Source organism: Neomonachus schauinslandi, chromosome 15, assembly GCF_002201575.2.
Source record: "Neomonachus schauinslandi chromosome 15, ASM220157v2, whole genome shotgun sequence".
NCBI lineage: Eukaryota > Metazoa > Chordata > Mammalia > Carnivora > Phocidae > Neomonachus > Neomonachus schauinslandi.
The window spans coordinates 39,609,357-39,626,025 of NC_058417.1; the positions used below are offsets into that span (position 1 = coordinate 39,609,357).

The following is a 16,669-nucleotide window of genomic DNA, read 5'->3' on the forward strand; positions in this document are numbered from 1 at the left end:
AATCCGTTCTCCACCTTGTGTGCTGTTACAACTCCCCTAACATCACTAAAATTCCATAGTGGTGCTCTTGGCATCTTATAAGGAGCACAGGGCTATCTGGAGACAACCTGCCTTCCTTTCTACCTAAGAAAGTTTTATCTTCATCACCATTACCCATTGGAATCCATGGAGCTTGGCATTTTCCTGGTCTACTGGGGGAGGACAGTCTGGACATAAACCAGAATCTTTGGGCCAAGAGGCTGGGAGCTCCCACTTCCATGCAAAAATGCTCTGGTACCCAAAGGCTCTGTGTGCAGCATCAGAGAACATGATGAGTCTCTTACGGACAAGAATATCTGAATTGTGGGTGGAGGTCACAATGGTGGGCTCACTCTTGCACCTGCAGGGGTGTAGGTTTTGGGGGGATCTGCCGAGTTGGAGGGCTGTGTAAAAGTATCGCAGTGGAAGGAATGAAATGAAAATACCCCAGTGTGGGATGTCCTCATTGCTTCTCTTATGAGAACCAGAGGCATGAATTGAAAAGGAGCCTAAAATGCTTCACCTTGTACTGGCCCTGGCTTTATCCACCCTCCTCTGGGATCCCAGGGTGGCCATGTAGACTAAGGAGCGAAGTAGAAGAGGTCTGGTAATACGGGTCACCACATGGGAATCTTGGAGAAGCGTCTTCATCAGGAAAGCTGAGCTGCTGAGCAAAAAGCCCCATTGGAGGCCCTTAGTCACCCCAAACAGGGCCACAGGGACCCTGTCATCCCCTTGTCATACGCGGTCAAACATCCCTATCCATCTGCCCAGGAGTCACCCCTCTCTTCACCCAACAGAGACATACAACAGGGACACCAGAAAGTGCCATTAGGCATAGAGAGCCAAAGCCAAATGCACTTTATTATCCTGCCCACAGAAGCCTTCTACTGCATTCCAGAACCCACTAAAACAGCACCCAGAAGGAAAACCTGACCCCAGACGCAGCCTGAAAACAGAGAGTCTGGCTGGCACCCACTGGAATGATGAGGAGTTAAGGCTTTCAGGGACGGCCAGCCTTTGTGACAGGCTTGGAGAGACTTGGAGGGATGCATTTGCAGTGAGCCCTCTCAGAGCCAGGCCCCAGCATGCTCTGCACAGAGAGAGGGGATCAGGCTCTAGGGTTAGGGTTGAATAGAGGCCAAGTCCAGGCCCTGGATACTGGCCTGGGCTTTCTGGGCCAGTCACTCTCAGAACCGGCCCCCCGGGCAGGGCACGCACATAGGGCGGGGGCTGCAGGTGGTGTGGACCACACCGGGACCGCAGGAGACCACAGGAAGGCAGGGGAGGCACGACTTGGCAGACGAGTGGTCAGGAGCACATGGGTTACAGGGAAGCCTAAGAGAAAGAGAAAGTTCAGATTACTGTGATTTTCCAGTTACTGTTTTCAATAACTCAGAGCACCTTAAAAATCACCCAGTCCTGCCCCCTTGTTTTACCAATGGGAAAACAGAGGCCCAGAGAGAAAAATGACTTGCTGGGGTTGCATGATGAATTTGTAATAAGACCAGAACTTAAACCCCAGGGCTCCTGACTCCAAATGCTGGGCTCTTCCCAGGCACCATGGGGTCTCCCCAGAACTTTGTAGACTGCATCAGGAGGACGAGCGAGTATGCAATGCCACTCACTTGCCCTCCTCGCTCTCCAGCAGGCCTCGGTACGTGTTGATCTCGCACTCCAGCCGGGCCCGCACGTCCAGCAGCACCTGGTACTCCTGGTTCTGCCGCTCCAGGTCACTCCTGATCTCAGCCAGCTGGGACTCCACGTTGCTGATCAGGCACTGCATCTGGCCCAGCTGGAAGCCGTAGCGGCCCTCGGTCTCCGCCAGGGTAGATTCCAAAGCATCTCTCTGTGACAGCAAAAGATGAAGGTGAGAAGTCGGAGAAGATGCATTTAATCCATCTGGGTTTCAGCGAGTCCTCAGAATCCAAGAACAGAAGCTCAGAGAATCACTTTGAACCCAGATGAACCACAATCGGACATCTCATTTGAGATAGCCAATTAGCCCCTATAGCCTCCCTGATCTAGAGAGTATCTCCCCTACTAAGGATATCCCTGAGGACGTGGTAATTACTCAGAAAGAATGTACTTACACAAGTACACAGAGCTGCTGCCCTGGGACATGTCGGTTGCCATAGGTCTCCTATCTTTTGCCCCGGGACACTTGTGAATGGGAGCTGGGACCTCATTCCACCCTACACAAAAAGTCCCTGATGCTCAAGAACTTGAACCCCTGAAGCCTGCCTGTGTGGTCAGAGCATGGAGGCCCAGGGGGCTCATGTGCTGCTGGGTTTGGTCCCCCAGGAGCCCTCCTCAAGCCTCGGGCTCACCATGCTCTGCTGGGCCTGCAGCTCGATCTCCAGGGCATTGACCGTGCGTCTCAGCTCGATGATCTCCGCCTGGCAGGACTGCAGTTGCTCTGAGCTGGACACCACCTGCTGGTTCAGCTCCTCGGTCTGAAACATACACACACAGGACCTGGTCAGGAACACCGGGATTCAGCTTCAGAGGTCTACAGAGGCCGCACAGAATCATGAGCCAGGAAGGACCTTCCAGAACACCCAGTCCAACCCATTCATTTCATCTTTGAGGACATTATTGCTTAGAGGACAGCAACCTGCCCAAGGTGCGCAGCAAGGTCAAAACAGAGCTGAGGCTCAAACTCAGTTTCCTGATTCGGAGCCCCAAGGTCAATTCTGTCTTACCCACCCTGTGTCTCTATTACACTGACTCTCTCCAGCTACCTACCTGAGTGTTGAACCATTCTTCAGCATCCCGGCGGTTATTCTCCACCAGGGTCTCATACTGGCACCTCATCTCATCCAGAACACGGTTCAGGTCAACAGGCGGGGCAGCGTCCACCTCAACATTGAGCCGGTCACCAAGCTGGGAGCGCAGCGAGTTCACTTCCTGTGGCACAGATCAGGGTCAGCACTAACTGTCCCAGCTGGCTGCCTCACTCACCCTCCTCCCCTATGCCTACCTGCTCCCCATGTCCACCTGCTCCCCCATGTGCACCTGTTCCCCCATGCTCACCTTCTTCGCCATGCTCACCTTCTTCCCCATGCTCACCTCCTTCCCCATGTTCACCTCCTTCCCATGCTCACCTCCTCGTGGTTCTTCTTGAGGCACAGCAGCTCCTCCTTCAGGGACTCCACCTGGGCCTCCAGGTCAGACTTGCACAAGGTCAGATCATCCAGGATCCTGCGCAGGCCGTTCATGTCCGACTCCACCAGCTGCCGCATGGACAGCTCCGTCTCGTACCTGGCAGGTACATAACAGGATGCTTGAAGCTCCATTTCCTTTTTACGTCCAAGTCAGATCCCACCCCAGGCTGCCCTGGTTCTGTGTGTCCCACCTTAATGCCTCAGTGACTTAGTGCAGCCAAAACCCTGCGTCCTGGCATCACCAATGTCCAGTTCTACCAGCCCCCAACCAAGGAGCAAGCAGGACACTCACTTGGTTCTGAAGTCGTCTGCGGCCAGCTTGGCGTTGTCGATCTGCACCACCAGGCTGGCATTCTCTGCCTTGGTGCACAGGGTCTGGGGAAATAAAGAAGTGACATCAGTGAAAGGAAGGACAATCTGCTGGCTGGAGCTCCCCAAAGCTGGCAAGGGCCACCTCCTGAGAGAGGGAGTCAACCATCCCTGGATTCCTGGCATCTGAGGCTCCATGAGGCTTACGGGCACAAAGTAGGGATCAGACCAGGAAGCCTCTATAGCCCCTCCCAGTGCAGTGCCTCTGGGACCCGTAACCTGGCATAGACTGGCGGAGTATGGAAATGCTGCAGCAAAAACTGGCATGGTGGCTAACTCTTGTCTTCCTGTCTCCCAGGCCACTGGGGGCTCAGGGCAGGTCATGAACAACAGAGTACTCTGTGATTCCTTGGTCGCAAATGGTCCCTCCCAGGAGCCAGCAGGGACCCTCAGGGGATGTGGGCTATGGGCTTCTCCTTCCCTGAGTTCTTTACAGAAAACCTGATCTGCACCAAACAAGTCAAGCTCAATCCCCTCACCTTAAAAAAAAATGAAGAAATTAAAACTCATAGAGATAGACCATGCTAGCAGCCAGTGAGTTCATAGAGCCCGGCTCTGGCTCCCGCAGCTGCCAGCTGGACCAGCTAGAATAAGTCACTTAACCAGCCTGAGCTTCGGTGTTCTCATCTGTGAAATGGGCTAACGATATCTCCCTCGTCGGGAGGAGCAGATGAGGCCAGAGATGTGAACACGCTCCATGACCTCTGACGTGCCCCATGGGAGCAGGCCTTCCAGCACAGGTATTCCAGCTTCTAGTCCAGGGCTCATGGCATCAGACTCCTGGGCAGCCAGAGCCTCTCCGAACCTCCTACCTTCTTCTGGAGCTCCTCGATGGTCCGGAAGTAGGACTGGTAGTCGGGGCACAGGTAGGGCACCTGCTGCTCGCACCACTCCTGGATGCGGCACTCCAGGCTGGTGTTCTCGCGCTCCAGCTGGCGCACCTTCTCCAGGTAGCTGGCCAGGCGGTCGTTCAGGGACTGCATGGTCTCCTTCTCGCTGCCGGTGAGGATGCCCTCCCCAAACCAGCCCCCGCCCAGGCTGTAGCTGGTGGCAAAGCCTCCGGACGGGAGGCAGAGAGCAGGGAGGCAGCTGGCCGCCCTGCAGCTGCTCCTGCCCAGCCCGACAGAGGACGCAGAGAAACTCCGGGCCCTGCGGGAGAGGCTCGGGAGCTTGCAAGAGCTGCTGGAGTGCATCATGGACACTCGAGCAGAGCCCCCACCGGCCCCTCCCAGGCCCTTGAGAGACCCCGAAGAGAAGCTGGCCTTGAGGCCCTTGGAAGCCATGGCCTCGGCAGCCCAGACACAAGTGATGGGTCTTCGAGGCCAGGCGCCCCCCAATGCGGAGAAGCAGCTCTTCACCCCGGGTTTATATCTCTGCCCCAGTGGGCGTTGCCCTTTACAAAGGGTTTTCTCCTCATTAAAGTTAATACCGCTTTCTATAGGAACCCCTCATTACCCTGTTATTTAGCTTCCCATGAACATTTCCTGGCCTCGTAAAACGGGAGCCCCATTGAACTGATGGCTACATCAAGACGTCTCCTCCGCCCTGTGTTGCCGAGAAGACCAAGTATCCATCAGTTCTTCAAAGGGGCTTGTCATCCAAGCCCAGACCTCAGCCTCCGCCTTAGGAGGTGTGGGAACCCACAGCCCCAGTCTTGACGTTCTCTAGCATCATCTCCTTTTATGGGCTCAGGGGAGTAGAGGAGGCCTCCAGGTTGGCCCCTGGGCAATGGAAGAGCAAGCCCGGTTGTTGCAAGAAGCAGAGACCTCATGCCCAAGGAGACACAGAAGGCTCTAGAATGGCCCTGGAAATAGGGCCATGGTGGCCAACTATCCCAGTTTCTGCAGTACTGCTCTGGTGTTAGTGCCAAAAGCCCCCTAACCCTGGGAACCTCTCAGTCCCACACAAAATGGGAAAGTTGGTTGCCCCAGACAGAGAAGAGCCCTGGTGGACAGACCTCCCCCAACTCCCTCCCTCACCAGGAAATCTAGCTGGTTGTATAGCCCCAACATCAGCCAAAACGACTAGAGGTCAGCTACCTGAGCACCTGCCCGTGGTGACACGTACCATGTGTAGGAAGGTATGTCTCCCCAGGCCCTGGCTGAGAAGTGGGGCAGCCTTTCCTGCGGCTGCCTGGGGGCTGAGGCAGAGTATGGGGGCATGATCACAGGCCTCCTCAGAAGACACAGTCTGAACTTCCGTTTCATCTCTGCTACCAGAGTTGTCCGGGCTGATGTCCAGAAAGCTTGACAAGGGTGGGTTATTTTTCCTGAAAACCCAATGTGCCAAGGGAAGAGGCCTGGGAGAAGGGCCGAGAGCTGAGCCAGAGGGCAGGTGGTGCTGCAGATGGGGCCTCATCAGCTGGAGCCCCGTGCGACTTGCTTTCCAGTCAGCCCTGCCGTTTGGGGTCCTGCTTACTCTTCTAGGGACGGGTTTTACCTTCCCGTCAGGAGAACAGCTGTGAGCTGAGCGCCAGCAACCTTCCCGGTGTGGGCCTCACTGCTCTGCCGTGCATGGTCTCTTCACCTTCATGTTGCCCTGTGAGCCCGGGCTTGTCACCCCCACCTCAGAGCTGAGGAAACGTCTAGAACAGCACCTGCTCATGGTGAGTGCTCAGGAACGGCAACAACTAGGATTACCAGTCCCCACATGGGCGGAATGTAGCCGTACTCAAGCTGACAAGGCTAAGCAGCTGTCACTGGGGAGCGTAGATGGGCTCTGAGCACCTAGGCCACCATCCCCCAGGCCAGGTGCCTGTGTTTGGGGGCCCTCAGATCTAGAACTCTCATGAGTCACCATGCCCTTCCCATACCCGGGAGCCTGGTGTGACCAGCACCCACCCAACACAATCCCAGGGCCCACTGGCTGCCTCACCTTCTCTCTGGAAACCCATGCCCCAGTGCAAAGGACGCAGCTGAGCTGAGAGACTGGATGAGCCTCCTTTGGTGTTCATGTTTCCCATCCATACGAGTACAGGGCTCCACCCAAGCCCTGCTAAGTCGCAGCCTCCTGTGCTCTGGGCTCAGTGAGGGCTACCCTGGATCGATGGCCCCTGGGCGATGGAAGAGCAAGCCCGGTTGTTGCAAGAAGCAGAGACCTCATGCCCAAGGAGACACAGAAGAGAAAAGCCACAGCAGCCAGGGCCTGGGAAGCCTCATGCTGTTTATACAGCCCTGGGGGTCACATGGGTTCCTAGGCAGGGCTCCACACCTGTGCTGACCAGAACGGGATTTTCTCCCCTACACAGCCCAATTAAGGACAAGGCTAATGGTACTAGCCATCAGTCACTAAGTACTTAGGACTGCCAGGCCCCGAGCTGAGCTCTCTCTAGGCATTCTCTCATTCACTGCTCACAACAATCTCATGAGACTAGCATTGCCAATAGCCCCATTTAGTAGATGAGTAAACTGAGGCTTGGAATGTTTCTGGAGCCTACCCCTGCTCCAGGCCTGCTTTGCCCTCCTGGCTCTGAACGCCCATGGCAATGACTGGTGGTTGATCTGTTGGCCCTCCCTTCACTGATGTCCTCAAATTGTCTGGTGTTTGAGCCCTATCTTCCCAGGGAGACTTGTACATTCTTGGGGGCAAGGACAGACCTCCTATTTCTCTGGAAATCTCTATCATTCAAGCACAGTTCTGGCTTCCAGATGTCTCAGAAGGAAAGGGCAAATGAATGAATGCTTCACCTGTGGTGAATTGTGCTAAGTAAGAAAGCAAAGAAAGGATTTTGAGAGAAGGGAAACATATTAAAAAAACAAACAAAAAAAAAAAAAAACAAGGGAATAAGGAAAGAAGGAGAAAAAAAGTGGGTAGGGAGCTGGAAGAGAAAGATACTTCCAAAGTCAGTCTTACTATCCCTACTGCTATAGATGCGGAAACTGAGGCTCAGAGATGGAAAGAGATTAGGCAGCTCTGTGTAGGGGAGCGGTGCCCACCCACACTAACACTAACAAACTGTTCTCTGGGCCAAAAGCCATTCTGCTAGAGGGAGACAGGCCCATAAGCCGATTCTATGCTGAGGGCATGGGTAAAAATTCTTGGTAAGTTTTTTTAGGTAATTTTATAAAACATATAAGTAATATTTTTAGGGGCACTTGGGTGGCTCAGTCAGTTGAGCATCCAACTCATGGTTTCAGCTCAGGTCATGATCTCAGGGTCCTGAGATCGAACACCATATCTGAATCCATGCTCAGCGGGGAGTCTGCTGGAGATTCTCTCTCTGCTCCCTCTCCCTCTGCTCATCCCCCTGCTCGTGCTCTCTCTCTCTCTCTCTCGTAAAAAAATCTTTTAAAAAACCATATAAGTAATATTTTTAAAGCTATGAAGTAGCCTCTAAATCATTCTGGGCTATTTCCATTCTTCCTTAGCACTCTTTTTATTAGGATGAAATAATTACCTGGAACCCCTTATCAGCAGGAACCAATCTTGCTTAGTAAGTATCCGAATTACTTTCCCTCCAGGACCTGTGCACTCTGCTGAGATGGGGTCTGCACTGTCCCCAGAACATGCCATGGCCATGCTCTAAAATACCCTTTGCCTTCCTCCTTCCTGCTCTGCCCATCCTTCAAGGCCCCCATTAATTCCAAATCTCCCCAAAATCCCTAGCTCTCAGTGACCTCTCCCTGTCCTGAGAACCTGAGAGCCTGTGCCATACCCACACCTGCCATGCCTGGGCCAGCTGGGCCATCAGTTTCTTGAGGACAAGTCCTGTGATCCCACATTGGGTCCAGCTGCTTCCCGGGCACCCCCACTTCTCCCTAGACGTGCCCCTGCGTTAGCACAGAGTTTTTCATGCATGGGGTGCTCGGTACATATCTGTTGACTGACTGTGATCTGAGTGTGTGTCAATGAGCCAGATGGCATCTTGGCAAAGTATAAACAAGATCAGAACCACCTTGAAAGAAAGGATTATGTTCACTCTGGAGAAATCTGATAAAATGTAATGTTTTGTTTTGTTTTTTAAAGATTTTATTTATTTATTTGAGAGAGAGAGAATGAGAGAGAGCACATGAGAGGGGGGAGGGTCAGAGGGAGAAGCAGACTCCCTGCCGAGCAGGGAGCCCGATGCGGGACTCGATCCAGGGACTCCAGGATCATGACCTGAGCCGAAGGCAGTCGCTTAACCAACTGAGCCACCCAGGTGCCCAAAATGTAATGTTTTATATCATCTCTCTCTTGCCATCAAGAAAAGAGCAATGACATGGGCATCAAAAGGCTTGAGAGGGCGTCCTAAGCCTGCCACTCACTGTGCCAAGTGCAGGCCCCCAGCAGCGCTAAGGTCTGGTCTGCACAGCAGTGAGCGATTTAAGCTGGAACTCAGTCAAGGGTGGGTGCGAGGTTGAGAATAGGAGGGCTTCCTTAACCAGCGCAGATACTCTGAATATTTCATAAAAACCTAGACAAAGCTGCATAAAGAAAGCACCCACAATCCCACGGGGCAGAGATGAGGCACCCCATACACTGTCGAGTGCGCCCACAAAGGGAACGCGCTGGGCAGTGGGAGGAGTTGACTGTGACTATTTGTCGGGACACAACCCTGCGTGGTCTGTCTGCCTGCAGCAGCAGGAGGAGGGCAGCTTGAGCGGTAGTCGGAAGGCTCAGTCACAGCCCCATCCCTGGCTGGTCTCCATGCACCAGCAAACGGGTGGGATGCGCTCTGTGCAGCCCCGGCCGCCCACCTCTCCCCTCCGGAGCCTCAGGCCAGAATGGGGAGAGGCAGACCTCAAGCCCCAGAGCAGGAGTGTGGAGCACAGAGAGAAGCAGGGCCGGGTAGGGCTGCCCCTCTGACTTTGTCCAGCAGGTAGTAATGATTCGGGTTGGCGGGGCAGGGTGAGACATGATGTGCTGGGAAGAGCACCAGCGTCAGAATCAGAATGGCCGGACAATGGCCTCTTATCTGCCACTCACTGCTGTATGGCCTGGAGCAAGCTGTTGTCCTCTCTGGGTCTGTGTTCTCCACTAAAGAATAAATCAGGGGGACAAAGAAGGCGTGGGGCCCTCAGACTTCTCACAGGCCATGGTTCTCTGCTCACAGGGGTGTCCGGGGCCCGGCGCAGTTAGGCTGGACGCCCGGAAGGTCACAGCTCGGCCAGTAGAATTTGGGGCACTCTGACCTCTGCCCTACAGTGAGCTTCCCTCCCCCTGCTCCATGTCTGACCCCCCCACACGTCATTGTCCCTGCCGCCCTTCACTTCAGCCCTGTACCCGGCACTGGGGACAGGGAGTCACCTGGCCCTCCTGCCTTCATTGCCCAGCTCCCCTCCCAGAGGTGGTCAGCCCAGGCTGGCTGCCTGCGGTTTGCCTCTCCCTGGTTGGTCCTGGAAACCCCTCTCCTGAACTGTCACCAGTGTCAGGCCTGGGGGTGAGGCAGCAGGGTGGTGGAAGCGGGACAAAGGAGGAGAAGCTGAAGGGAAGGAGAGGGAACCCCCAGATCCAGGCAGGGCAACGAAGGAGGCCCGGCTTGGGAGCCTTTGCCCCTTGTGGGGCCGCCCCAGGTGGATACCCATGGGCAGGGCTGAGCCTGTGGGTAATGACAATGCCCATCTCTTCCTGAGGGCCAGGGCCCAAGGTATCCCCATTTTTAAATATGTTAATCATCCTGTCACTTCCTACCACTCAGACCCAAAAAAGACAGACCTGAAACCCAAACCCGTAGCTTTACTGTGATGCTTGATCAAACATCCCCACTAACTAACCTCACGAGAATAGACAGTCAAGTTTGCAATGCCAAGAGAACACACTTTATTGGGTCTATGTCCAGGGGAACCTAGTTTTGCATAGCATAAAAGCAGTTAAGTCCAGAAACACAATGTAAGAAGTATTTTGGTAGAAAAAAATCTGCTGAGCGGGGAGCCCCTCTGGGGAATGGAGGGTCGTTTAGAGCCGAGAGCCATAGGCATGTCCTTGCAGTGTGCTGACTACAGCGGGCAGGGCTGCAGGTGCTCCCTGGAGGAAATGACTTTCCCGTCTCTGATTTCCTCGGTGATGGTGCGGATCTGGGTGCTGACCTGGGGAGCCGGGCCGCTGGGCCCCGCCGGAGCACAGGGCCCAGTCGAGACGTAAGGTCCCCTAACCAAAGGCTTGCATTCCGTGGCACAGGGGTGCACAGGCAGCCTGAGGAAATGAAATCAGATCAGAGTGCATCTGGCATCGGGGCATGGGACTGAGCTTCCTGTTCAACAGATTTAGGGGATAGAGTGATTACAGGTGGGTGACAACAACGAATGGCTTCAGTGCCTCTGAAAGCCCCAAGGGCTGCAGGGAGGAGGACGAGGAACCCCCAGCCAAGCACGATGGTTGGGGAAGCACTATGGGGCGGGGGGCGCGGGGGGGGCGGCTTGTAACCCTGTGATGACCAAGCTGGGACAAGAAAGGATCTCTAGAGAAAGGCTTTGGATCAATCCCTGTCATCTGCGCAAAAGCCTCTGCAGGGACTGACACCCTCTCCGAGGCCCCAAGGGCTGGTCCAGGAAGCCCTGTCCCCACACCTCGCTCTCCGGGGCGCACAGCCACTCACTTGCAGTCCTCACTCTCCAGAAGGCGGCGGTAGGTGGCAATCTCTGACTCCAGCCGGGCCTTGACGTCCAGCAGCACCTGGTACTCCTGGTTCTGCCGCTCCAGGTCACACCTGATCTCAGCCAGCTGGGCCTCCACGTTGCTGATCAAGCACTGCATCTGGCCCAGCTGGGAGCCGTAGCGGGCCTCGGTCTCTGCCAGGGTGGATTCCAGGGAATTCCTCTGTAAGGGGAAAAGAGGAAGAGCTGTTCATGGGAAGGAGTCCCACCCAGAGCCCGGTAGCTCTGGGTGTCTGCATATCCCTCGTGATCACGCCCCAGGATAAGCCCTGTGCTGAGGCTGGTGGGTCAGGGCTTGCCAGGGGCTGTGGCCGGTCCCTCAGGCAGAGGCCACTCACCATGCTGTGCTGGGCCTGCAGCTCGATCTCCAGGGCGTTGACCATGCGTCTCAGCTCGATGATCTCCGCCTGGCAGGACTGCAGCTGCTCCGAGCTGGACACCACCTGCTGGTTCAGCTCCTCGGTCTGAAACACAAGAGGGCCCAGAGCACGGTCAGACCGAGTGAAGCTCCTTTCAAGGAGAGCCCCTGCTCCGGGAGCCTGTGGTCCTGAGTGGCCCCAGCCCCACCTGGGTGTTGAACCAAGCCTCCACGTCTCTATGGTTATTCTCCACCAGGGCCTCGTACTGGCATCTCATATCATCCAGAATCTTGTTGAGATCCACTGGGGGGGGCGGCATCCACCTCCACATTCAGTCGGTCCCCGAGTTGGCAACGGAGTACGTTGACTTCCTGCAGAGAGGAGGCACGATGGCATAAGGTTGTGGAAAGGAAGCTGGATTGAGGGTTCAGGTGGCTGGGTTCAAATCCTCCTCCCTCAGGGGCCGGCTGTGTAACCTCAGACAGGATCTTAACTTCTCTGAGCCTCGGTCCCCTCATGGACATATACCTACCTCCTCTGCAGATTCAGGAGAGTAAAATGAGATGATGCAAATGTCAGGCAAATAGAATAAGTGTTATCAGGCACTAGCATCCAGCGGGAGATTTAGTGTCATGGGCAGGAGTGTGGGATCTGTGTGACCTTAGGCAAGTGACTTAACTTCTCTGTGCCTCATTTTTCTCATCTGTGAAATGGGACGGTTGCGAGGATGAAATGAAGTGAGAACAAAATGCAAAGTGTTTCAGATAGCTCCTGGCATGCAGTACGCCATCGTCAACAAATGCCAGCTGGAGTTCCTGCGGGAGCAGTGGTCACCGTCGTTGTGCCCAAGGGTCACCAGGGGCTCCCTGCTGGATGCGAAACACTGGAAGGTCGCACGGCACCAGCCTCACCTGCTCGTGGTTCTTCTTGAGGCACAGCAGCTCCTCCTTCAGGGACTCCACCTGGGCCTCCAGGTCGGCCTTGCACAGGGTCAGCTCGTCCAGGATCCGGCGCAGGCCATTCGTGTCGGCCTCCACCAGCTGCCGCATGGACAGCTCCGTCTCATACCTGTGCAAGGGCACGGTCAGCAGCTGAGCGCTGGTGCTGAACACGGAAATTGGGGAAGCCCTGGAAATGCGGGGGCTTCTCCAGCCCTCTCTGAAACTAACGGAGAGCTGCCCCCAAAGATGTGCAGGGAGGGGAGGCACCCGCATCCCCCGGCCAAACTCACTTGGTCCGAAAGTCGTCAGCAGCCAGCTTGGCGTTGTCAATCTGCAGGACTAGCCTGGTGTTCTCAGCCTTGGTCAGCAGGATCTGAGGAACAAGGGGCATCCCATGAGCTAGGAAAGGCCCAGCAGTGTGGAGTGGGTGGGAGGGAATCACCCAGCTCACAGAGGCCATGTGTCTAAGAACCACCAGTACCCTCAGCAGCCCCAGCCCTGAGCCCAGGTATGGAGGGAGCATCAGTCCAGGAGGGGCATCCCTAGAAGTAGGCCCCAGAGTGACACAGTGGGGTGCCTCAGAGAAAGGCGGAAAGAACAGGTCAACCCGGATTCAGATTCTGCATCTAGCACTCAGAGGCTGTGCAATCTTGGGCAAGTGGCTGAACCTCCCTGATATTTAACTTCTGTATCTGTTGAATGGGTCCAGTAATAACCATCTCTCCAAGATGAGGAATAAATAATCCAATGGATACAAAGCATCAGGCACGGTGCCTGCATCCAGTAGGGGCTGTGTATAGGTTATTGCTCTTCCTACAGCTGAGACAGTGAGGGGAGGAGAAGGATGGCTGGCATAGTTATAAGCAAGCAAAAGACTCACACAGAGGTCTGGGTCCCCCAGGAAACCAGAACCCCTGACAGAAGAGCTTGCCCTGGACAGAGAATTCCCCAAGAGCTACCATCAGTGGGTAGTCCCTTGGGATGAGACAACCCCCCACCCAGGGCTGGGGATGCTGGAGAGGGGCCGGGTCCCCGTTACCTTCTGCTGGAGCTCCTCGATGGTTTTGAAATAGGACTGGTAGTCTGGGCAGATGTATGGGATCTGAGACTCGTACCACTCCCGGATGCGTTTCTCCAGCTCCGCATTCTCGCGCTCCAGCTGGCGCACCTTCTCCAGGTAGTTGGCCAGGCGGTCGTTCAGGAACTGCATGGTCTCCTTCTCGCTGCCATTGAAGGAGCCCTCGCAGAACCAGCCCCCACTCCCAACAAAGCCAGAGGGGTGGCACCCAGCAGACAGGTAGGAGCCAGGGAAGCAGCTCCCGTGGCTGGACAGGCCCAGCCTAACAGAGGAGGCGGACCCCATAGTACCAGCAAGACTGGGTACCCTGCAGGAGCCCACAGAGCGGACGGAGGACACCCAAGAGAGGCCACCTGCTGGGCCGCACAGGCCTTTGGCAGATCCAGAGGAGAAGACGGGGGAGCAGACCTGGGTGGCCATGATCCTAGCAGAGGAAGGTTGCAGCTTAGCAAGGAGCTCAGGTTCTAGGCTCTCAAGGCCTCTCTGGAGTATTTATATACACTCTCCATGGGGTGTTGGCATGTTACTCTTGGGAAAGCTAATCTCATTAGAATGTGATTTTTGCTACCTATCCAGAATTTCTTACCTTATTAAAAAAAATTTTTTTTTAATTTTGTTTGCTAAGTCAGGACTCTTGTCTATTGTCATTTCCTGGCAGAATATGAATTTTATTGCCTCTTCAAAGTCCTTGCACCAGATCCCATAAATCGGGAGTGGCCTCACAAATGACATTTGGTTCCTGCTCTCTCTGCTGTGCCTTCCCCTGAGCATCCCGGTCTGCCCACTTGTCACCCCCATCCACTTGTCACCCCCATCCACTTCCCCAGTGCTCACAGGTGCTCAGGGACGCCTGGGCCCCTGGGATGGTTAAAAGGGAGCAAAGAGGGCTACGATTCATGGGGCTACTGTGTGCCAGAGTCCTGGTTACGTCCTTTACACCTCACAGTAATCCTGGGAGGTGGCCAATCTGTCTCCATTCCACCGACACAGAAACAGAGACGCCGAATGGCTAAAAACAAGCTTGCTCAAGGTGAACAGGCAGTTGAGTGACAGAGCCTGGAACTGAGACCAGGGCTCTCAGACCCCAAATCCTACACTCTTGTCCCACCGCTTCTCTCATAAAACCAAGGGCAAGTGCAGGCACCCAGAATTTAGGGACCCGAGACCTAGGTCCAAATGGTGGCTCTGTGGCTCATCTGCCCTGTGATGTGAGCATATGTCACTCTCTGGCATGCCTCAGTGTCCTCATCAGGACAGCGGAGGTCATCAGCCTACCCTGCCTGCCTCACACAGATACGAGGAGAATCAAACAGAATAGAAGTCGAAGTGTTTTTGAAAGCCATTGTGCACTATATTGCTTACACGGGACAGCCTTTGATGATGGTTTATGGTTGTGGCCGGCAGAGGATCATGAATGTGAGCCCCCAAAGGGGCTGCTTTGGAGGGTGGTTTCCTTTGTGACCTGCAGGTCTCTGAACCTAGGAGAGTAGAATCAGGATCCTGAGGCAGCCTACACTGACCCCTCAGTCCCTGAGAAATGGGTCGATGCAGAAGACCAGAGATGGCTCATGCAGACTCTTTGGACAGGGAAGGAATAAGAACAAACGAAGCACTGCCAGGTAGTTAAGCAAGATGGGAGGAGCACCTGAGAATTCACCACCACAGGTAAATTCCTTCTTCTGCCTCACAAAGTGGGATTTCCCAAGGCTCGGGCAACCTGCTCGCTCTTCTCCCACACAGACTTGGTTTGCAAGGCTGGCGTTTATGGAAGCATTTATGTGCTTCTGAAGTTATAATTTAGCAACCTCTTAAAACTCTTTATAAGCTTCTCTCTGGAATTACTCAGGAGGGTTGGCGGTGGTGCACACGCCTCGCCCAGTGCAGTGGACACCTCGACGGGGTGCCTGAGAGCAGCCCCTCCTGGGAGTGAGAGCGGGGACCTCAGGCTCTTAGAGCAGCGCCATCGTCCCTGCTCTCCCAGTAGAGCCTCCAGGTTTCTCAACCTCAGCACTGTTGACATCGTAGACTACAGAATTCTTCGTGGTGGGGGCTTTGCGTGCATTGTAAGATGTTTTCAACATCTCTGGATTCCACCACCGGATGCCAGTAGCAACCTCCTCCCCCAGGTGTGAACCCCAAACTGTCTCCAGACATTGCCAAATGTCCCCTGGGAGGCAAAACCACCCTCGCTTAAGAACCACTGGACCATCAGGACAGGGAACGGGGCTCTGACCAGACCTCCTAGAGACACCCCCTTTACTTTCTAGGAAAACTAGTACTGAGTCTGCCTGTCCTTCTGGGGCCCCCTCGGGCAAGTCCTTAAGGTGCCCAGGCTTCGATTTACCTCATTGATGACACAGCGTGCTCATTCTTAGGGCTGCCGTCACTGAGCCCTGGCGCAGCTCTTCTCTGGGGTGTCGAGCTGCTGGGCATCGGACATGAATGTTCTCATTTTCTGGGCTTCTTAAGCCCTTCCGCTGGGCCATCCATATCTGAAGATGAGGCTAGGTTTCTTTCAGGGCAACTGCTGCTCTGGATGTCCCATCACTCTCAGCCTGTGCATCAGGAGGACCACCATGGACCAGAGTCCAGGCAGGGGTCTTCCAAGCTATGAAGAGAGGCACATACCTCTCCTGGAGCAGGTGACAAGAGGGCCAGAGAAGGGCTTTTGGTCCCTCTTGGTCCCCTGCCTTTTCTCCATGGTGTAGACTGCAAGGCCACTCTCAGAGGGAAGAGTGAAGGGGGCCTCATGGGAGGAATTCCTCTACTTTCTTCCACACAGGAGCCGGGACCATCGCAGGATGAAGTGAGGCCCACAGGATGAACAGATGCTCTACCTGTATCAGGGAAGAGAAGCCGGGACTCACAGAGCTGCTCCTCTCCCAGCATAGGCCCAAGGATCTGCCCACCCCACTCCCCCTGGTGGCCCAACCCTGGAGAAAATCCACCTGTTCAGTGTTAAGGAAACCAGGAGTGCCCACTCATCAGGTTTTATTTCAAAATAGAGTCCCTATTCCGAGACCATTCTTTCTAAGGTTAATCGAAAATACACTGGGCTAAGGATGGAGGGCCTGGACTCCAGGCTAACTCAGCCCCAAACTCCCTGAGTGAACCCTGTCCACTCCGGGCTCCAGAGCCCCAGTCTGAACAGGAAGGGCCTAGA

General features: G+C 54.9%; 3 protein-coding genes across 3 annotated transcripts in view; 1 reads left to right on the forward strand and 2 right to left on the reverse strand.

Annotated features, from left to right (window-relative positions):
- LOC110573273 (signal transducer and activator of transcription 5B) overlaps positions 1-16,669 on the forward strand; it is an 871,639-nt gene that overhangs the window by 217,771 nt on the left and 637,199 nt on the right. The window lies entirely within an intron of this gene.
- On the reverse strand, positions 1,209-4,837 carry KRT35 (keratin 35). Its single transcript, XM_021681720.1, has 7 exons — positions 4,367-4,837; positions 3,478-3,560; positions 3,126-3,282; positions 2,767-2,928; positions 2,349-2,474; positions 1,647-1,867; positions 1,209-1,356 (listed from the first exon to the last, which is right to left on the reverse strand). Exons 1-7 carry the CDS (start codon positions 4,835-4,837, stop codon positions 1,209-1,211), a joined length of 1,368 nt encoding a protein of 455 aa, XP_021537395.1.
- KRT36 (keratin 36) lies at positions 10,472-13,926 on the reverse strand. The gene is given in 8 exon segments (XM_021681719.1): positions 10,472-10,667; positions 11,071-11,291; positions 11,467-11,592; positions 11,696-11,797; positions 11,799-11,858; positions 12,399-12,555; positions 12,719-12,801; positions 13,468-13,926. Coding segments are annotated over 8 exon segments (1,404 nt in total).